This window comes from Rhincodon typus, chromosome 9, assembly GCF_021869965.1.
Source record: "Rhincodon typus isolate 14 chromosome 9, sRhiTyp1.1, whole genome shotgun sequence".
Lineage (NCBI taxonomy): Eukaryota > Metazoa > Chordata > Chondrichthyes > Orectolobiformes > Rhincodontidae > Rhincodon > Rhincodon typus.
In genome coordinates, this window is record NC_063340.1 from 70214856 (window position 1) to 70238353 (window position 23498).

The 23498-nt window shown below is 40.1% G+C and overlaps 1 protein-coding gene across 1 annotated transcript in view; it reads right to left on the reverse strand.

Moving 5' to 3' along the window:
* Positions 1 to 23498, reverse strand: part of LOC109938368 (ALK tyrosine kinase receptor-like) — a 532290-nt gene that overhangs the window by 162442 nt on the left and 346350 nt on the right. Inside the window, exon 9 of the mRNA XM_048601345.1 lies at positions 6818 to 6980. Within this exon, the coding sequence (XP_048457302.1) occupies positions 6818 to 6980 (163 nt within the window). The remainder of the gene's footprint in view (positions 1 to 6817; positions 6981 to 23498) is intronic.

Consider the following 23498-nt stretch of genomic DNA (forward strand, 5'->3'; position numbering starts at 1 on the left):
TTTAGCTTCATTTGCAACAGAGTCTATTTTTATTCCATTTGGGACACTCTCTCCCTCTCTTAGAGGGAGTGGTCTTCAGTCAAGATAAGGGAGGCACCTTCCAGTCATGGGGTCCTGGAAAAGTCAGTCAATGGCAATCTCCAAGATCAGTTCAGGCACTTGGGCATGGTCAGTTAGTCGCTTAGAGTGGTCAGGGTTAGCATCATCTCTTTGCAGGGGGTGAGGACTCAAATGTCCTGGCTTATTTGGCTCTATTATGGGCTGTATTTTCTTTGGTTGAAAGAAAAGGGAGAGATTAAGTGAGATGAGATTTTCTGACACAGATGCTGGTACAAGTGCAGATGGGAGAAAGGCAGTGAGATGGCTCAAGGCAGCACAGAGGTCACACAGAGTTACTTGCGTCGGGGAGTTTGAGTGGGTGAGAGTGAGTGAGGGAAGCTGTTGCCAGTATTGAGAGTGGTAGAGTATGAAGCTTACAGGAACATGGGGTGCAGTAGCAGAGTTAGAGTGAGTGAAACATATTAGAATGAAGATGTTGGCAGGGTAGAGAAAGTATGCTCTTCTTCCTACACTGTTGAGTGTTCCTTCAGACAGCTGAGATTGCAGTGTCCCAGGTAGCAAACTCAGACTATGATGGCAGTGTCTGGGGATGTAGCCTCCTCTGCCAGTCCAGGGGAAAAGGATGTTCCTTCTCTGAGCCACCTTATCCTCCAAATCTCCAGGTCTTGGCTACGAGCAATTGACTCAGTGTTTATCGGCATTTTAAAGATGGTGTGTTTTTTTCCTTTATTTTTTCACGGGATGAGGGCATTGCTGACCAGGCGGCATTTATTGCCCATCCCTAATTGCCCAGAGGACAGTTAAGAGTCAACCACATTGCTGTGGGTCTGGCCAAACCAGGTAAGGGTGGCAGTTTCCTTTCCTAAAGGACATTAGTGAACCAGATGGGTTTTTCCTGACAATTGACAATGGATTCACAGTCATCATTAGATTATTAATTCCAGATATTTATTGAATTCAAATTCCACCATCTGCCATGGTAGGATTAACAGTCCAGTGATAATACCACTAGGCCATCACCTCCCCTGTAGTGCCAGTGTTCCTGGGGATTCCAGCAATGGTGAATACTTCTGGCTATGGGGATTGGATTGCATACGAAGGGCACCACAGCGGGGTGGTAGGTAGTTAATGAGGTGAGTTTGGGATGACAGTGTGGGAAAATCCACTAGGCCTTGCAAAGAGAGCCCCTCCATGAAACTCCAGAAGTGACACTTTGTCAAACTATAGTAGGATTCAGCCCCAAATTTCCTGCCTAACCTCTGCTGAATTGTTTATAGCTTGATAATTCTTACAGTCCTTCCCAACAAATCAGAATCTGGTTACTTTATAAACATGACCCTGAACGAACCTCTGTGAGTTTCTTTCACATATTTACTACACTGTGAGAATTTTTCTTGAAGTTCAAATATTGCTTTATATTTGTATTTGGCTCCCATTCTTCAATGCCCTTGTTTAAATTTCATTTAATGAAAGCTACACTTTTCATTTGTCTCCCCTCAATCTTTCTGCAAGAGAAAATAAAATTAGTCAATTAAGCTATTCTCAAGCATTAATCCCTGAAGGCTTGACGTCATTACTCTTTACAAAGGCTTCTAATGATGTTTGAGATAAACTGACCAAAACTGCATGCTCTCTTCCAGAATTGGCTGGATCAATCATATAATTAACAGGAAATTAGCAGTTTGTCACATCTATTAAGGCATTTCAAAGCGTTTGGCATACCAAAGAGTACTGGAAAATGATGTACAGTTCTGAGCTTGAAATTTCATAGCCTTTTTAATGCAAGGGTAGTGAATAAGGCCAGAACACAAGATTCCAAAGGATTCCTGGGGCCTTCTAAAGTATAAAATCTTAGCTTGCCCAAATAAAACCAGAAAATGACTATGAGTGAAGACTTAAAATTCTGGGAATTCCTGCATTCATAGCCATGGAGCTGCCCAATTGACCCCTGAAGCAGACTCTAGGTTTTGACCATTTTATTGCCTCTTCATACAAAGGTCATTTTGATCCACTTTATTGTGGTGATATGCAAGTAGCTTTTTGTTGCATTTTCCAGCAACTTGAGGTAGGTGTGTGTGCACGTATGAGCTATCAGTAACATGGGTATTCACAAGTGGATTGTAATAAGAAACACAGAAAATGCTAGAAAAACTCAACAGTTCAAGCACTATCTGTGGAGAGAGAAACAGAATTAATGTTTCAAATCTGGCACCAGATTGAGAATGTTAATTGTGTTTCTCTCTCCACAGACACTGCCAGAACTGCTAACTTTCTTCAGCATTCTCTGTACTTGTTTCAGATTTCCAGCGTCTGCAGAATTTTGCCTTCATTGGAATGTAGTAAGGATACCTCCCTGTTGTAGCATGAATTTTAGCTGGATCTGAGCTGGCTGTTCCGGAGAAGAAAGTTTCATATTTGCCCTGGGGTACTGATGCTGTGAATTCCATGCCAACCCCACCCTGACATAGAGATAACATCAGCATAGCATAAAGACAACACTGCCGCTTGCTCAAGCAATGGGGAAAGCTGTTTGTAAATGGGACAGCATCAGGGGGTGTACACAAAGTGAGATTTGGGCAGCAACAGGTTGCTGATTGGTATGTGGAGTTGTGACTAGTTGTGGATGACATCAGCCTGACAACAACTATCTGATTTCTTCTGGGTGGCTGAACAGCTTGTGGACATTGACAATATTGGCACAACCCTTTGGACTGCTGAAAGAGCAGATGGTGTGTGTCTCTCACCAGGAAAATACCTAAGTCCTGAAGAAAGACAGTTTATTTGTCCCATTAGTTGCCGTAAGCTGTTGATTTTAACCAACAAATCATGAATCAGTCACTCTGTGCCTCCTGTGAAGAAGAGAGAGAACCTGATCACAGAACTGAAGGACTTGGGAAACAAAAAGAACACTTCTTCTAGTCCTGAGGACTGGTGCTAGTGAACTGTTGCCCCAGTAATTTCATGTCCTCCATGCATAACAGCAATATTTTGTTGTCTGTTTGCATCTATTTGCATGCATGTATAGCTGGGTTTTAGAACAGTGTTTGCATTTTACTGAGTAGAATTATATGTCAACAATTAATTATTATATGCCTGTGGTTAAAATCTATTGATCTGGGATAAATAACTCTTGTTAAGTACAGAAACTCAGTCCATGTGTTTTGTTAGCTTGGTTCTACCTAATAGATAAATTGGCATTTTGCATACCTTGCAATATTTAACTTTTAAAATGATACCAAGAATAATGGGACTTGATTTGTTCAACCAGGAGGGGCATTTTAGTTGCAGACAAACTGTCGCCGGGGAATGTGCATAAAATGAGATTTAGTTGGCAATAATAGCTGATTGGTCTACGGATTGGTGACCAATTGTTGATGACAAAGGCCTTCCACCTGCACAAAGCTATGTGCTAGGCTCTGAGGTAGCTGAACAACTTGTGGATATGAAAAATAAGGTCAGAAGCCATTGGTCCTTTGGAAAGAGAGATGGTGTCTTCTCTTTGAAGTGAGAAAAAAAACAGTTGAAACTAGTTTAAATGTCCTCACCAGTTGCTGGAAGCTGTTGCTTTCAACCAACAAGTCAGAGACTTATTTAGTTGTGAACCAGCTGCTTTGTATCTCCTTCAAGCAAGTGAATATACCTGGAGAAGAGAAATCAAGGAACAGCAGGTCCTGACAAGCCAGAAGGATCAACTCAGTGAACCCTGGAGACAAGGATCTTCTCAGTTTTTCCCTCCACTCACAATGTCAATTTCTTTTGTGCATCTGTATGTGTGTTCAGGGAGAATTTTATCATCTTTCTATCAACCTGGGTCCTAAAAGACTAGTAAATTCAGGAATTTTGCAAACTTTGGTAAAATCTTTAATTTTTGTGATGACTCCTGGAGTAGCAGGCTTGAAATCTAGCTTACTATCTCAGTGAGGCTTCTTAAAGTGTATGGTCGAATTGCCACTACAGAGACGTGGTTGCAGGGCGACCAAGACAGGAATTAAACATTAAAGGAAATTCAGCATGTAGGAGGGATAGATGAAAGGAATAAGGTAGTGGGGGTAGTATGGATAATAAGCAACAGGATCCGTGTATTTAGGGAAAGAGAATCACTGATTTGAAAAACAGAACGTAGAATCTGTTTGCATGGAGCTTAGAAACAGCAAGGTGACAAACATCGGAGGGATCAGTTTATAGGCCACCAAAAATCATGGTAATGCAGGGCACAGTATTAATCAGAGGAAATTAGAAATGTATGCACTAAAGGGAATATACCATGGATTACTTTGATCCATAAAAGACTAGGTATAGCTAATGAACATGAATGGGTATGGAGGAAAAATTTCTGTAATACATTTGAGGCAGATTTCTGAAGCAATATGTTGAGAAACCAACTAGGGAACAGGCTATTTTAGATCTAACGATATGCAATGAGAAAAGGCTAATTAATAATGCTATCGTACCTTTTTTTTAGGGAATAGTGACCATAAAAGATGGAATTTCTCATTAAGTTTGAAATAATGGAAATGAAATGAGGAAGTTGGCTATGGCAGATTGGAAAAATACATTAAAATGTTTGGTTGTAGCTCGACTATAGGTATTATTTAAATAATTAATACTTGTTTATCAAAAAAAATGTGCCTTCGATCAAAAATACCTAACAGAAAAAACAAGACAGCAATTAACAAAAGAAGTTAAAGATTACATTATACCAAAGGAAGAGGCTCATACAATTGCCAAAAAAAATTGTAATCCTGAAAATTGCAGTTTCCCTGAAATAATAAAGATGTAAGGTTTTACTGGGAATGTGAAACTGAAAGCAATTAGCATTAGTCAAAAAGTAGTATCGGAGAAATTAATAGGACTTGATAAATCTATGGAACACAATGACTTTCACTGTAGAGTGTTGAAGGAGGTGGCTAAAGAGATGATTGATACATTGGTGATTACCTTTCAAAATTCAGTTCATTCTGCAGTGGTGCCTGTAGACTGGAAGACTGCAAACATAACCACCCTGTTTTAGAGGGGAGGGAGAGTGAGAAAACAGGGAACTATGGACCTGTTAGCCTGATGTCAGTAGTAGGGAAACTGCTGGAATCCACTATAAAGCATGTCTTTATTGAATATTTAGAAAATAATGAACAAAGTCAGCATGGATTTATGAAGGCGAAATCATGTTTTTCAGAAAGTTATTAACAGAGTCAGTCAGGGAAAGCCTGTGGATGCTGTGCATTTGAATTTTCAAAACTGAATCATTGGGGCCAAGGGCAATATATGAGCGTGGAGTATGATCAGTGAGAAAACACAAGGATCAGTGCTTGGATTCAAGTTGGTCATAATCTGTATCAATGATTTGGATCAATGATGTTGGGGTAACTGTCATATTTCCAACTTTGCAGATGATACTTAACTCAGCGGGAATATGAGGCAGGAGAAAGATGCAAGGGGGCTTCAAGGATACTTAGACAAGCTGAGTGAATGAATGTATGGCAGATGGAATACCAACATGTTAGTAGGAAGACCAAAGATGCAGAGTATTTCTCTAATGATGTGAGACTGAAAATTTTTGATATCCAAAGGAACCTAACCATCCTTGTTCATAAGACTCTGAAAGCAAGCATGCAGGTGCAGCAAGAAGGCAAACAATATGTTCAGCCTTTATCATAAATTGAGTACTTTGAAGACACTTTTTATTCTCATTCTGGACTTTTAAACTCTGTATTGCCGTGCCAGTCTATTTTTTAAAATTACTTTTTATCTGTACCATAGTGTCCAGGGATGTGCAGGCCACGTGGGTTAGCCATGGGAAATGCAGGGCCAGAGGGATGGGGTAGTGGTTGGGTCTGGGTGGGATGCTCTTCAGAAAGTCAGTGTGTACTTGATGGGCCCAATGGCCTGCTTCCAGACTGTAGGGATACAACGATAGACACAGTAGCTGTAGTAAAGATGTTTTCCCCGACTGTGTGCTCTAGAAGCATGGGACACAGACTCTGAAATAAAACATGTCATTTAGGACCGAGATGAGGAAATTCTTCACACAGAGGCTGGTGAATCCTTGGAATTCTCGACCCCAGAGAATGGTGGAAGCTCAGTTTTTCAGTAAGTTCATGAGTGAGATTGATTTATTTCAATTAGTAATGTTAGGCATACATGGCATTGAGGCGGATGAGCGGCTGTGACCAAGAATAGCACAGTAAGCTTGAGAGGCTGAATGACTTACTCCTGCTTCAATGTTCCTAATGATACTGAAATATAAATAGGTTATGGGCTTTAACAAAGGAGACACTTGAATTGTCCCAATGGATATGAATTTTGCTGAAGCACAGAGTTCTGTGATAGATTGTTTCATGTTAAGGGACTGTGAATCCTTGACCAGATATGAAATAAAGTTTAGATACTGGGCTGTTCTTGAGCTGCTTGGTTTTGGGTCAGTTTTTCTCACTATTTCTGCCAATTAGCATGTATGCTGACCACTAGTCAAGACATGACAAGAAGTCAGGAAGGTGGCAATAACTTAGGTACTGCACAAAAACAAATCCTAGTACGCCATAAACTGCCTCCTAGGAAAATACTTCAAAGCAACAATTAAGACATTAACAACCAGAATTAAGACTATGAGAAGACCCTTCATTATATAGTTTGCTGCCATTTAAGAGGAAAGTTCATCAGCACTCCCTTAAGGGCATCTCAGGGATGGGCAATTTATTCTGGCCTTGCTAAAGGCTCCCATATCAAGTCTAAACTTAAAAGAAACGTAACCTACACTTACTTGTATGTGTCTGTTGATGGTACTCTCCATTTCTGAATGCCCTTCCAAGAACCTTTAGCTACAACCACCACAGAAGTACTTGTATTCTTGTAAGCATTGTTGCACTGGGTCTGCGTTGGTCCTTTGGGCCCACTGGCACCACATGTCCTAATAATCCATGGGCCTGAAGAATGGAAGGAAAAGTGGAAAGATTTAAGAAAGCTGAGACAACCTTTGCTCTGTGTGCATTCCACGGTAGGGGGTCAGTGTAATCTTGGTCTTTGGCAACTTTACTGGAAAAACAGACAAGTCTAATAACCCAATCCAAATTTACCTGCAATAATATCAAGAAGAAATCATACAGCAATTATCTGAGTTATCATGTTCAGCCTCATTTTTCTACCCAAAATCCGTGCAAACTGGAATTTTGGCCTGAGGCTTTCAAACATGAAGTTACCATATAAAACATGATTGTGTAAAGGAATGTACAAAAGACTAAGTGCTTCTATGATACCACAAAAGAATGTAGTAGTAAATCACAGTATGTGAACACCTCATTAAAAGTAAGGATGATTTTTCCCTCCACAGAATGAAACAACTTTCCAATCGGATTTTGTTTTTGTACTATCCTTCAATTTAGCACAAATAAGAAGTAAAGAAGACAATTTTTCAAATCATCTCATTGTTAATAGTTTGAGGACTCATGGGAGTCACTCAAAGAGATACAGCCACAGGGCCTAAATATTTCGGTTGCAGACAGAACAATCGCTCATCAAAAGAAGTTTAGAACCCCAGCTGGCTTATTTATTAATTATAAGGAGAGTAACTGCTGAGTGCATTGTCAATCAACATTGTATCTGTAGAAGCAGCCAGGCTTTTCGGATAACAGTTAAGTCTCCAGCTTCAACTGACTGCAACTTTAGAAGGTGCAGATCTGTGCTTAGCATTTGAAACTTCTGATAAACATAGAAACCTTTCCAGTTCAGAAATTTATTGTTTTTGGAAGCAGTAGTTGTCTGGAAGTTTTTTTGATCAGACCCAAGACCCAAATACTAGTACAGTTTTGTGGGAGGCTAAACAATATTTGGATAAGGACAACAATTATTTTTACTCATTTACGATGCTTTATTCCTGTTTTAAACTTCAGTTTTCCAGTTCACACCAGGCATTCTAATATCATTTTATAACCCAAAATCTTTCAAAATTCAGAAATGACTTTTTCTAAGAGATTACAGTATACCACAATAAAAGCCACAGTGGATGTTGCAAATCTGAAATAAACAGAGAGAATACTGGTGAAACTAAGTAGGTCTGGCAGAATCTGCGAAGACAGAAAGCGAGCTAGTGCTTTGAGTCCAGTGTGAATCAAGAATGACACTGGACTCAAAATGTTAGCTGTTTCTCTGTCCACAGATGCTGCCAGATGCACTGCATTTCTCCAGCATTCTCTCTGTTTCTTACAGTACAGCTTTATGTTATCCATGGTCTACGATTTTGCAAAATACTAGTGAGTCAATGATTAAATAAAAAGTCATTCATTTTTAAGACCTGATATATCTAGGAGTACCATCAGCTAGGATTTTATTGCAGCTTTTAACTCCAGATTTATCAAGTAGACTTACATACCAGCAGCCCATCAGGGATTTGAGCTCATGTCCACAGAGTATTAGTCCATGCCTCCAGATTGTTAGACCAGTGACTAACCACAACTCTACTGTCTTCATATAGTTTTAGGCAGAACTAATGAACAGTCACTCTCTCTTCCTGCAGATGCTGAGTTTCTCCAGCAATTTCTGTTTTTGTTATAATTCAGGTATAAGAACAGAACAGCCTGTTCAATTGTGGGTGGCACAGTGGCTCAGTGGTAAGCACAGCTGCCTCACAGCACCAAAGTCCTGTGTTCAATTCTAGGTGATTATCCTGGTGGAGTTTGCACATTTTCCCCATGCCTGCATGGGTTTCCTCAGGGTGCTCAAGTTTCCTTTCACTGTCCAAAGGTGTGAGGGTCAGGTGGATTGGCAATGTTTAAATTGCCCATAGTGTCCCAGGTTGTGTACGTTATGTGGGTTAACCACAGAAAACACAGGGGGATAGGGTTAGGGAGGTGGGTCTGAGTGGGATGCTCTTTAGAGGGGCAGCCTGCTTCCACAGTGTAGAGATTTTATGAATTAAACTGGTGGTCACTGTTCAAGTCTGTAGTTTGCCTGACAATGCTGGGTTAAGGTTAGGAGATAATGTATCCCTGCTGACACTTCATTAAAGGACTTCTGCTTGTGAAAAGGCTCGAGCAAACATATTATATTTCAGCAGTTCTCACAATTCTATAATAAGTAATAAGCTGTTGTTTCATTAATTAATTTGCTGGTTTAAATTGAAGTCACTTATCATAGGAGTCATTCTTCCTATATACTAATCATCATATTTCATGCTGTCACTATTCCGTGCCAAGCCAGGGTGCCAATATCTGCTTAAATGAAGAGGTATAATTCCTGCGATATTCCTTTGTGATGCAGATGGCTAGTGCACCAGCAGATCATCTGCCACCTCTTTATACATTGTCAGTCCTTCTACCCTTATTACCACTTCCAAATACTGAAGACAGAAAAAAAGGAGTACTGTCAATCCAGCGCATTAAATAATAGACCAAGGAAGGAAAAGAATGCCAAAGAAGATTAAGGAGGGAAAGAGAACCTAACAAGAGGGGCAAACACCACCATCTACAAGTTTCACTCCAAGCCATTCATCAGCTTGGCATGGAAATATGTCACCGTTCCTTCACAGTCACTGGGTCAAATACTGCAATTCCCTCCCTCAGGGCATTGTAGGTCCACCGATACCACATGGATTGCAGCAACTCATGAAGGCAACTCAAGGAGGCACCACCGTCTCAAGGGCAACTAGGGCCAGGCAATAAATGCTGGCTCAGCCAGTGACACCCAAATCCCATGACTGAATTTTTAAAAATGCAAGGGAAGATGAAGAGGGTCAGAATGGGAGAGAAGCTAAGAGGGGAGAAATTTCACGGGAGAGTAAAGGGTAAAAGCATTGAAAGGGAGAGTGAAAGAAAGTATGAATGGAAATGAGAAAGGATGTCAATGGATAACACGACTGAGAGAATGGGCAGAAATGAAGGAAAGAGGCAGAAACTGAAAGAAGCACTTGATGAGAGAATAAAAGGCTGGTATCCTGTCACCAACTCACCCTTTATTTACATGTTCATAGTACGTGACATTGGTCCAGCTTTCCCAGAGCCAGTTCTCAGAGTAAGCAAAACCCCTGACACTTCTGTTTATAACTGTCACCTACAGCTTCCTGATTGGACCAGGTTAACAGCCCCAATCAGGGAACTCATATTCTATGGATCCATCTGGCTGACATTGTTCCGGTCACTCCACTGTTAGTCTGTTGAAAGTTTAAAATGGACAATTTGAATTTCCTTATTAAAGGAACATTTACTGATAATGAAGTAAAAACATGCTTAATATTAATGAGGGTACATAAATTTTGTGGAATATATTTAAAAAGACGTGGACATACTGTGTGATTTGTGTCCTTTCCCTTTATAAATATGCCTTCAAACAGTCACAAAGATATATTTTTATTCTTCAAAAAAGGAGAGCAATATAAATGCACAAAGTAGCTGCTTATAGCACAGAGCATGTGTGTATTACTACTCGTTTTCACATATCAGGGCTCTTCTTGGGTTGCCACTTTGAGAAGCTGTACTGGCTTTTTGAATCTGTTGATTAGTTCCTGGTAGTTTTCTACATTTCCCTATGTGCATCTTTAACACATGTATGTAGAACGTAGAACAGCAGAGCATAGGAACAGGCCCTTTGGCCCACCATTTGTGCTGACTGTGATACCACTCTAAACTAATCCCATCTGCCTGCACATGGTCTGTATCCCTCTATTCCCTACTTGTTCATGTGTCTGCCTAAATTCCTCTCGAGTGTGGCTATTGTATCTGCTTCTACCGCTTCAGCGCATTCCCAGCACCTGTGACCCTCTATGTTAAATACCTGCTTCGTAAATTTCCTTTAAACTTTTCCCCTGTCACCTTAAACCTATCTCCCCCAGTATTTGCCATTTCCACCCTGGGAAAAATATTGTGGATAACTGGAAAATGTGGGCTTTTAAGTGTTTGACAAGATGAAACCCAGAAGAGTAAAAACTGTGAAGGTGATCCATTTAATTTAAGACTAAGACAAAGGGAGCAGGAGTGCAAGCTATACCACAGGCAAGGCTCAGGGTGGGTTAAGCTGTCATGAAATTCAAATTGTACAAAAAACTATTTTTACAGCATTGCAAACAATGCTTGTCAACAAACAAACCTCAATAACTGACAATGAACATTTTCCAAAAAGCTAATCATGGAAAATAAATTGTGCAGCTAAGAAGGGACTTTGGCTTGAGGCCTTGTGAACGAGCAAATTGCTTCAAGGCAACTGACTTAAGTTAAACTGTTCTTCATTAAATTGAATTTCAGATCTGTCTTACCGTTTTGGGATCACATTGTATAATTTATTTCATCTTATAAAAATTGTAACCCAAAGGACTTACACATAACATATCAAAAGAGAGGGTTATTCATGGCAGCGAAATGGAACATGAGCATAAACTGCAACTGTATCTAATATGTCATCTTTGGTATAATGGGAAAACATCAGAAATGCACAGAATTTATTGGTGGGGAAGCTAATCTGGGAGAAAAATGACAGCTACTTGGACAAACATAAATATATTACAGAGGAGACAGCACTGATATATTTGGGGAAGACCTTGTTTGATTGACTTGATGATGTTTGATGAGGTATCAGATTTGGTAAACAAGGACTATGCAGCTGATGTTGCAAATGTAGTTTTTCAAAAGGCTAAGGTATGACATATTAGGCTTGTTAACAAAGTTGAAGTTTGTGAGGTAAAGGGAACAGAGAGATGTATAGATGTAGATTTAGATTTAGATTTGGATTTAGATTTAGATTTAGGTTTTGTTGTCACGTGCACTTAAGTACGGGGTACAAGAGTACAGTAAAAAGTGTACAATGTCACCACACATGGTGCCATCTTAGGTACAAAGTACCTAGGTACAAAATCTTAGTTACAGACATTGAAAAACAAAGAAATAAGTTAAAAAGTTCAGCACTATGGTCTTCTTAGTGGAAAAGTGGAAAAATAAAGAAATAAAGTTAAAAAGTCAAACATCATAGTCCTTTCTTATGGCATTGGCTTGCTGATGCGCCAAGCTGGGCTTTCCCCAAGAGGGCTCGCTCTTCCCTATGCTGGGCTATGACCTGCCCATGCTCGCCAGCTGCCTTCACTGCTGGCCACCGCTGTTGACCTCTATCAAGCACCCCAGGCTTCTCTGCCACTCACAAGACTTTGGCCCTCACTGCGACTTTGCCACTGATTGTAGCTGCCGCTATCCTTCGCGACCAACTGCCACTTTGCCTTTTTTGCTGCCACTGCTGCCATCCTTTGCCATTGGCCGCCTTCTGGGCTCACGCTGGGCCAAATCCATTGTCACACTCCAGTGTCACGTTAGCTGCCTTGCTGCAGGGTCCCGCTCTGGAGATGCAGAAGGTGCATAGAGGAAGAAAAAGGACTAAAGAACTAAAAGAAAGAAAGAGAAAAAAGATGAGAAAGGAAGAAATGAAGAAGAAAGAAAAGCGTTTGGAACAGTTGGAGCAGACAAGTTCCAGTCATGAGCCCTACTCTGTCGCCATCTTGGAAGAGCCAGGATAGGATTGAAAGCAGAGAGTATTAGTCAATGGCTATTCTTCAGACAGAGTGGAAGTATGTGGTAGAATTCCTCATGATTTGGATCACTGCTGCTTTTCATATACATTAAATGGTTTGACCTTGCTGGTATGGCGCACTGTGATGATGCTGTCACTTTAAATAGGTTATTCTGTCCTTAGTGTTTTTGGAGAGGTTGTAACGGCAGAGTTGACGAAAAGCCTAGGGAGTAATAGTTTAACAATGGAAGGGGAGTGGCCAGTTCTCCCTGTTCAGGTTTTTTTCTAGCTTTTTTTAAAGCTGTAGTAGTCAAATGATGTTTGAGTCCTGAGGCTTGTAAGCTTCAGTAAATGATGACTAACTGACTTTCTCTGAAATCTCTCTGGATGTTGTTTCCTTCTGCCTGTGAGAATCTGTGTTTGAATTTATGTTTTTGCCAAGAGGAGTGTTTATGGGATGTTACTAGTTAACTTACTGTATCAAGTATTTGGTTAAATTTTCCAATAGTTAAGTTATTCTAAATTCTGCTTTCTTTTGTTTGTGTTTTAACTGTAGTGTTTAAATAAATTCTGTTGAACTTAAAGCCAAGTGGTTTCACCAGTTGCATCACACCTGGTGCACCCACTTCACACCTACTTTTAAAATAAGAAAAAGTTAGGGTCTAGGCTAATGTCTTAAAATATTTTGAGGTGGTTTGGCCTGGTCCATTACAGCACAATTTCAAAATAATGGGTGAAACAAAAATGGGAAATGTAGCAAATGTTGTATTAGGGTGTCAGTGTCTGAAAGTGTTCATACTGAGGAGTGCCTTAAGCTCTACCCACGACGATAATATTATCCAGACTTTGTCAGAGAGCAGTTTAGGATTTGGAAGGCATAAGACCAACAATCCACGTTTTCTTCATAGTCTATGCAAAAAAGCCTATCATATCAGTTTAACTTGAATTTAGTTATTAACAAGCAATAAACTGCATCTTATTTCAGATTAGAGCCTTTCTTGTTTGACTATCAAGTGGCTTTCATCTGCCATACCATAACAAGCACATCCTTTAAATCCCTCCTGTAAACGAAGTTGCATGGTGACCAACGATGCAGTTGGCCTCATGCAACATGGTGAGCAGTGGTGTAGACTTGTTTTAGTCGTCTCATACCACATGCTGTCAGCTTTGGACGTCTGAGGACTTTTCAGGCACAGTTTTAAGATTCCTCTCATGCAGCCAGCATCAGGAAGAGATGAACAAGCAAGGAATCTAAGCAAGCATTGGTGGCAAGATTCAGAAAGAAAGAATCTACAGTCAATGATAAAAGCTTTTCAGGCCAGCAAAGAGACACACTGCAGCAGGAATGTTAGGAGCTCCCCGAATGTGGAGTATCAGTCACTTCAAGGCAGTTACAGATTGCATCAGCTGCCGGTGATTTGTAGGAAGAATCCCAAGTCAATGTTTGGTCACCAAGTGGATGGATGTCAGAGGGTGTGAGTGAAGTCAATATCCATGGCCGACAAAGGGAAGCTTTAAAAAATGAAGCAAATTATGGCCTGGGAAAGATAGTAGTAAAGCAAAGTAATTACAGTTTGGATCAAGCATTATTGCCATAGTGAGTGGAAATGATGAGGCATGGCTTCAGTAAGGGATATCAAGAGTCCCAGAAGCAATTCAAACTGAGACTGCAGGCTGAGAACACCATGCAGTAAGAATTAAAGCAATAAAGTGGTATATTAAAAGGCTTAGATAAGGTCTAATGGAAGAAGAAAGTTAGGAGACTTTATTAAAGCCACAGGAATTGTGGGAGATCCATTATTAAAACCATAATAAAGGCAGGAAGCCATTATTGAAACAGTAGACAGCAGGAATCATTCAGGGAAAAAAAGTAAAATTAATGGTAATTTTTATCAGAGCTGCATTCATTTTTCTGACATATTCCTGTCGTGATTAGAACTGGTGTCATTATTAAAGCTGCAGGCAGCAGGATTCATTCAGTAATGTCATTAGGGAAATGGCATGTATTTAAGCTGTAAATAGCTGTTCATTTAGTGAAGCCATGCAAAAGGTGGGAATCTTGCGTTTTACCCACAAAGAGGGGAAATTCTCCGATTAGCTGCAGAAGGCTGGAATATTCCACTTTTACTGCAAAAATGTGAGAAACCCTCCAGTGGCAGCACACAGTAGCAACACTGCTATTACCACAAAGACAGATGTCTTTTAAGTGACAAAAGTAAATAATCATGTTCAGAAGACATGGCATCAGATATAATATCGCTAAGAAGAGTTAAGAGAGGGGCCCCGTTAAAGACATAGTTGGACATTATGGAAAAAACAATTCTTAAGATACAGAATAGCTTCCACACTAGATACTAAATCATAAGTTGAACAAGTTAATATGGTTCTATTACAATTAGGAGTGAACTGATGATGCTATACCTATATAAAGAAGCAACAGATACTTTTGAAGAGTTACTAAAATATTTTGACAATTATTTAACCTCAGAACAAGGAAAATTCATGAGAGATCAAGACACAATAGTAGCCTGCAGTATCTACGGGAATCCATAGGTAATTTCATGAATGATCTGTAAGATTAATGAAGTAATACTACCAAGGTAATTTGAAGTCATCATTCATAAATGACATAATTGTTGTGAGAATTGCTGATGAGTCTTTGTCTGATTTATTACAGTCAAAAAGAAGATTAACTCTGGTAAAGCCATAAAGATGGTGAGTAGAGTTGGAGTTTGGAAGCAGCTCAATGGACCACCATGAGGAGAAGATCAATATTATCACAGAGGATCAGCAGAGTCCTTTCAGGATTTAAGTTATACAATCACAACAGATAAACGTGTATAGGAAGGAAGACAGACACATATACTTCTTTTGCACTGTGGAACAAGGAAGTCTTAAAGTCATAGGAAATGCTCAGCTGTCAAAAAGAAATGTTTTATTTGTAACATAGCAGGTGACTTCCAGCAAATGTGCCAAAGTAGGATATTTTGACAGACAAGTAAAAAACCAAACAGCTACCCACACAATGAGCTTAATGAGGGAGAATAGTGTGCTGTAGATGAAAAGCCTAAATAGTACTAGGGAAATGGGTGATCCAAGCCTGGCTTTTTGGGAAGAGGCTATTTATGCCAACGAGCATCTCTCTAATTTCAAGCTTGATGCATATATCATCCAGTAGTGAACCATGTTTGAAAATGTTAGGTGGACATGCTGATGTTGGATTGGGGTGGACAAACTCAGAAGTCTCATGACACCGTATTATCATCCAAGAGGTCTATTTAAAATCACAAGCTTTCGGAGTGCTGGTCCTTTGTCAAATGAAGCTCACAGGCACAGAATATATAGGCGGAGAGATAATAGCAAGATAATTCCAGGGAATTAAGAATATCGACAGATTATTACAGATAGCGTGTATGGAGTGTCAACAGGCTGAATAACCAGCCTCTGCAGGTGATCAAAAGTAATAGCTGGTGTGAGTAAAATGTCAACAACTGATTAACAAGTGAAGGGATGACATATGAACTGAATAATTAAGGCAGAGAGATCATTTCAAAAAAATCAAAAATAAGACTGTGCTAGAGAAAACCAAATGGCTGGGATATCACAAGCAGAGTCATAGAGTCATGGTGTAATACTGCAAGGAAACGGGCCCTTCAGCCCAAACTGGTCCATGCTGTCTACGGTGCCTACTCAGCTAGTTCCAATTGTCCGCATTTGGTCCATATCCCTCTAAACCCTTCCCATCCGTGTACCTATCCAAATGTCTTTTTAAATATTGCTGTTGGACCTGCCTCCACCACTTTCTCTGGCAGCCCAATCCATGTACGCACCACTCTCTGTGTGAGGAAGTTACCCCTCAGGTGCTTCTTAAATCTTTCCCCTCTCACCTTAAACCTATGCCCATCTAGTTTTCAATTTCCCATCCCTGGGAAAAAGAATGTATGTATTCATCCTATCTGTGCCCTTCATGATTTTAAATACCTCAAAAAGATCACTCCTCATTCTCGTACGTTCCAAGGAATAAAGTCCTATCCTGACCAACCTTTCCTTATAAGTCAGACCTATTAGTCCTGGCAACATCCTTGTAAATATTCTTTGCAAACTTTCAAGTTTAACTATATCTTTCCTATAACAGGGTGGCCAAAACTGTACACAATCCTCCAAGTGCAGCCTCACCGATGATTTATACAACAGTAAAATAATTTCCCAACTCCTACACTCAACGCCTCAACCGATGAAGGCCAGCATGCTAAATGCCTTCTTCATTACCCTGCCTACCTGTGATGCAGCTTTCAATGAATAATGTACTTGTACTCCTAGGCCCCTCTGTTCCACAACACTCCTCAGGACTTTACCATTTACTGTATAAGTCCTACCTTGGTTTGACTTTCCAAGGTAGGACCTATCAGTCACATGACAAGGATCTAACCAAAGCAACAAATAATCAAAAACCCTATTGTCAGCATGGTTCTTGAAGGAGTAAAACCCACCATTCAGATTCTCTGGAACAATGTCTATCGTACCAGTGTTACTTTGTTGCTAGGTGCTTTGTTGCTAACAATCAATAAATGACATCTTGTTTCACACACAAGGCTCTTCTTGTTAGAGTGGCAAATGGCTTTCCTTTACTACACCAGACAAAACAGGCCCTGTAGATCCCTATTGGCAAAGAGATTGTCAAAGAGAATGGCAACAAATCTACCTCATGGTGAGCAATTTAGAGCATATAGTCTCATATAATACTGCATACAGCTTCATGCAACATTATAATCAGCAGTGAGCATTAATTATACAACTCTAAACAGCGAGGAGGATAATAATAGAATTCAGGAGAACATGGAGAATCTGTTGGCAGATAAAGAATGAACAAAATTCTAGTGAGAATTTAGTGTTACTAATAGGAAAAATATGGAGAAACAATACATATGAAGCGGTATAATCTTAAAGGGATAAAAAGAGAGGCATCTGAGATTGCTTACACAAAAATCCTTTAAAACCAAAGGACAAGTTAATGCAACAGTCAATAAAGAATATGGGTCTCATTTTACAAATAGAGAGAGGACAAAAGCCAGGGAGTTACATCAAATCTTTGTAAGATACTAGTTTCGCTCCAGCTGGAATATTTGTGTCCAATGTGGGAAGCACACTTGAATAAAAGGGTGAAGGCTTTGGAGAAGGTACAGGGGAAATTTACAACAATGGTTTCAGGGATGAGGGGCTTTCAGGGATGAAAGTCATGCTGACTATCCGTAATAAGTCCATATTTTTCCAAATGCGAGTAAACCATGATTGAACTGGAGAAGATGGGCTTCTTTCTCTTAGAGGAAAGAATGCTAAGTGGTGGAGAAGCTCAGCAGGTTTGGTAGCATCTGTGGAGACAGAAACTAAGTGAAAGTTTCGATTCAGCATCTTTTCCTTTTATAAAAGCAGTTTTAGTCTGTGAAAGGTCCCAGGAATTAAAATCAACTTACAGAAGGTGAAAACTGATAGTTCATATTTTCCCATTTTCATGGGACAGGAGCAAGTTTCAACATTTTGCATTGATCTGGAATTCCCCTTGTTTGGTTTTATATAAATGTGCAAAATTTGACTCTCAACGAGACCACAGCCAATCATTTTCACCAAAACTATGGGTCAGAGAACATAGAACGTTACAGGACAAGAACAGGCCCTTGGGTCCATATTGTCATTGACCATGATGCCATTCTAAACTAATCCCATCTGCCTGCATGTGGTCTGTATCCCTATACACTCTGACTGTTCATGTACCAGTCAAAATGCTTCTTAAATGTTGCTATTGCATCTGCTTCTGCTCCCCTCTTCTGGCAGCATGATCCAAGTACCTACCATCTTCTGCATAAAAAAAATCCCTCTCACATCTCCTTTAAATTGTCCCCCTCTCACCTTAAACCTATGCGCCCTAGTATTTGACATTTCTACCCTGGGAAAAAGACTCCAACTATCCACCCTATCCCTGTGCCTCATAATATCATGTACTTTATTCAGTTGCCCCCTCAACCTCTGATGTTCTAGCTAAAACAATCCAAGTTTGCCCAACCTCTCCTTATAGCTAATATGCTCCAATTCAAGCAACATCCTTGTAAACCTCTTTTGCATTCTCTCCAAAGCCTCCACATTCTTTGTATAGTATGGCAACCAGAACAGCACACATTACTCCAAATGTAGCTTGATTAAAGTCTTATAAGGCTGCAATTTGACTTGCCAACTTTTATTCTCAATGCCCTGACTAATGAAGCAAGCATACCAGTGCCTTTTTTATCACCTTATTCACTTGTGTTATCACCTTAAGGGAGTTATGGACTTGCACCACAAGATCCCTCTGTATATCAATGCTCCTAAGGGTCTTGCCATTTACTATAAACTGTCCTCTTGCATTTGACCTCTCAAAATGTATCACTTCCATCTGCCTTTTCTCCATCCAACTTTCCAACTGAACCATATTCTGCTGTATCCTTTGACAACCTTTCTCAATATTCACAATTTCATCAATTCTGCACAGTTAGTAAAGAGACACGTATATTTTTATCCAAATCATTCATATTTATTACAAACAACAGTGGTCCCAGTACTGATCCTTGAGGAACACTGCAGGTCACAGATCTCCAGTCAGAAAAACACCTCTCCACAACTACCCTCTGCCTTCCACAACCAAACCAATTTTATATCCACCTTACCAAGTCACCATGGATCCCATGTGATTTAATCTTTTTGATCAGTCTACCTTATCAAATGCTTTAGTCATGTCCATGAGACAACATCTATCGCCTACTCTCATCAATCACCTTTGTCACTTCCTCCAAAAAATCAAATTTGTGAGACAAGACCTTCCTTGTAGAAAGTCACGCTGACTATCCGTAATAAATCCATATTTTTCCAAATGCGAGTAAACCATGATCCTAAGAATTTTCTCCAATAATTTCTCTATCACTGATGTAAAGCTCCTTGAAAAATTCCTGGATTATCCTTGTTTCCCTTCTTAAACAAAGGAACAGCATTGGCTATTCTCCAACTTCAGGAACTTTGCCAATGGCTAAAGTGGATACAAAGATCTCTGTCAAGGCCCCAGCAATCTTCTTCCTTGCCTCCATCGGTATCCTGGGATAGATCCCATCAGGCCCTGGCCACTTATCTACCTTAATGTCAATCAAGACATCCAACATCTCCTCCTTCTTAATATCATGATACCCTTGAATATCAACATATCCCTCCCTATATTGCCATCATTCATGTCCTTCTCCGAGATGAATACTGATGCAAAGTACTCATAAAGGATCTCTCTCACTTCCTCTGACTCCTTGCATAAATTCTTTCCTTTGACCTTGAGTGGACCTACCCTTTCCCTAGTTACCATTGTGCTCCTAATATATATAAAATGCCTTGGGGTACACCTTAATCCTACTTGCCTGAGACACTTCATGGCTCCTTTTAGTGCTCCTCATTCCTTGTTTAAAGGCTTCCTTTATATTCCTCAAGGGCCTTGTCTGATTTAAATTTCCTAAACTTTCTATATGCTTCCTTTATCTTTTGACTAAACTTCCACTATCTCTTATCTTCCAAGGTTCCCCAATCTTGTCATCCTTACCTTCATCGTCACAAGAACCTACTGGTCCTGGACTCTGATCAACTGGCCTTTAAAAGAGTACAGTATATGCGATGTGGATTTACACTGAAACAGCCAGCCCCAATTAAATTTCTCCAGTTCCTGTCTAATACTGTTGTAATTAGCCTTCCCCCAACTTAGTACTTTTACCCAAAGACCAGTCTTGTCCATAACTATCTTAAAACTTACAGAATTGTGATCACTGCTCCAAAAATACTTCCTCACTGAAACTCTGATCATCTGGCCAGATTCATTCCCTAGTTGGACCACCTACATATTGTTTCAAGAAACTCTCTTGGATGCCCTGAACAAATTCTGCCCCATCTAAGCACCTGGCACCAAGGAATTCCCAGTCAGTATATAAGGGAGGTTAAATTACCTGCTACAACAACCTTGTTGTTTTTACATCTTTCCATGACCTGCTTACATAACTATTCCTCCACTTCTGATATAACAAAATACCACGACACATAACATTCAGCCTAAAATGCTAAATAAAGTGTCTGGATCTGTAAAAGTCTGTTCATTCATTCTTCATGTGGGTAATTCACATGGAGCTGCTGTGCAGTCTCTGTCTTCCAAAGTTATTAAGATCAGAGCAGGGGTTATCAGTGGATTTTCAATTTTCTCAAGCTATGTGTTTCATGGCACTCCTTGGCCATGACATACTATTCAAACACAAAGGAAGCAGGGAACTATTCTAATCTTGAGCACACATTGTTTGCAGCATTCCCAGTTCTGATTTTTAGCACACACTACAGAGCCTAATCCCTTTAACTTCCTTAGCGTAAATATCAGGTTCATGAGAGAAGCCCCTGTCATCATTGATGCCTTCCGCACAGGAAATTCAGTTTGCTAGTTAAACAAGTGCTACATATCACTGCTGAACCTAGAGAACGGTACCACATGTTGGAAGAGGATAACACAGTAATCAAGTGCAAAATGGTCAGAAATATAATCTGTTGGTGCTTGCATTTATCCAGTCATGCAGTGGTTGATTGCATTGGAATTGTCTAAGGATGTGGGGTTTTGAACTGAGAAGAGGAGAAATTTATTAATGCAGAGAGTCATGAGCCTGTGGAATTCTCTGCCATAGAAAGTGCCACTGACTAATTCCTAGAATGAATTAGATATTGTTCTTAGGGCTAAAGAGATTAGAGGATATGGGTAGTAAGTGGGAACAGGGGTACTGAGTTGGATGATCAGCCATGATCATGTTGAATAATGGAGCAAGCTTGAAGGGCTGAATGGGCCTCTCCTGTTCCTATTTCTATGTTTTTACTTTAACATGGACTTCAACTCAATGTGTTGCCTGGATAATACCACAAGACTGGAAGTTTCATTTCAAAAGTTGGGATACTCCTGAAATGCCATCAACATTGGGTCACAGTATGCACTGCAGCTGAACAGGTCCAGGTTGGTGACAATGTGTGTGATATTCACACCATGACTTCACATCTTTGTTTGTCTTCTCCTGATGTCGCCATTCTCAAGCATCTGATATTAATAAAGTTTCTTAGATTTTTCTTCAGTAGTTTGTATCTCTCACTCAACTAAACATTGTAGCTCTGCTGGTAACATCAGCTTGAATTCTGTTAAATGACAATGTTTCTTTTGTAGAGTCACTAGCAGGTGATTAACTTTGCCATTTCTAACAGGGCTGCGTGAAGGAACATGACATAATAATATGGGAACCATGTAAAGCTGGATAAATAGCAGGCTCTGCTTCAACGGCAATTTAACAAACAATTAACAAGCCCCACAATGAAAGATAGGACTGTGTCTGAATGCCATCATACAATGGCTGCTAATCAAGTAAAATATATTTGATCAACCCAACACAATTTCCATTGAAGTTTATTTCTTTCTAATTTTCTCATTTTGGTTGAAATGTGCAGAAAAATATAGAATGAGGAAGCTAACAGGATTGTGCTGCCTGATGCCTGTTTAGAATGTTGCGATGCAATGTGTTCTTTGGACGGTATCCCGAATTAACACTGGAGGCAGTGTGCTAAACAAAGTTATTAAGATCAGAGCAGGGGTTATCTTGCTTAGGAATGTGACTAATGTTAATAGAGGAGAGGAGGGTTATTGGGAATAGTAATGGAGAGCATGTAACTCTGGCAGATAAATAAGATTTGGTGAGTAAGAAGAGGGAGTCCTCAGGAAGATAACTGGCAATAGTACTGTTCAACATGTAGCTTAAGACTCCAATTGAATGTGGTGATGCTGAGTGCAATGAGACTGCTATGCAAACTGTTATATTGACATCAACCAGTGCAAATATTTGGCTCCTTTCCTCATTGCAATGAAACAAAGATTAAAACCCTCAATCTCCCAAGTCAACAAAGCATTTAAACTGATATCACAAGTTAGTGCTCCACAATGACTTTAATCTCACAGATTCGACTGTAAAATACATTCTGAAGCACAAAAAGAAAAAAATAAAATCAATTTTCTGTGCAGTTATCACCAGATGTTATCCTCCCAGCAAATGTTGCCATTTTATTCAGGGCTGTGTAAATTACCACTGAGCCTTGATTCCCATATCTTCCTCATATCTCCCAAATCAACACCTTGTTTATTCCCTGAAAACATTACAAAGTGAGAGCATAGGAGGGAAGGTGGGGAAGCTGAAAGCCAAACATCATGGAAACCTTTCCATCAGGGAGAAGCAGCAACATCGGGTCATAGTTAGCAAAAATTGAAGGTCATAGATTTTTTGGCTGCTGCATTTGACTGTGGTTTGATGGATGCTGTCATATACTAAGGATAGAATCAGAGCTCCCTAGTTGTTGAACTTCTGTGAGGAGCAGAATGTATTAGGAAAAGGAGTGGCACTCCAAGATGCTCAGACACACCCCTTGCAAGTCCGGTCAGCTACAAGCGCAGCAGCAGTCAGTTCTCCAAGGTGAGTTATCCTCTTTACCTGCTCCCAGGTCAAGTCCCACAGTACCATGCCATTGAGAAATGATGTGTATAGAGCACCATTAATGAAAAGCCTCTGAAAACCTCCTGGCAGAAACCACTGATCTGTGGTTGGGTTGTATCAATAACAAACAGTACAACCAGCTTTCTCCACTGGATTACATTGGATCAGCATGTGCCAGCATTGTTCTCATTCTTTTGGGACCTAGAGAACTGCTAGGAGTGGTAAATCATTGACAATGTGCTCCTGACAATTAAAGAAAGGAGAGATAGTAGGAACTGCAGATGCTGGAGAATCCGAGACAACAAGGTGCAGGGCTGGATGAACACAGCAGGCCAAGCAGCATCATAGGAGCAGAGAGGCTGATGTTTCGGGCCTAGACCCTTCATCAGAAAAGGGGGAGGGGAAGGGGGT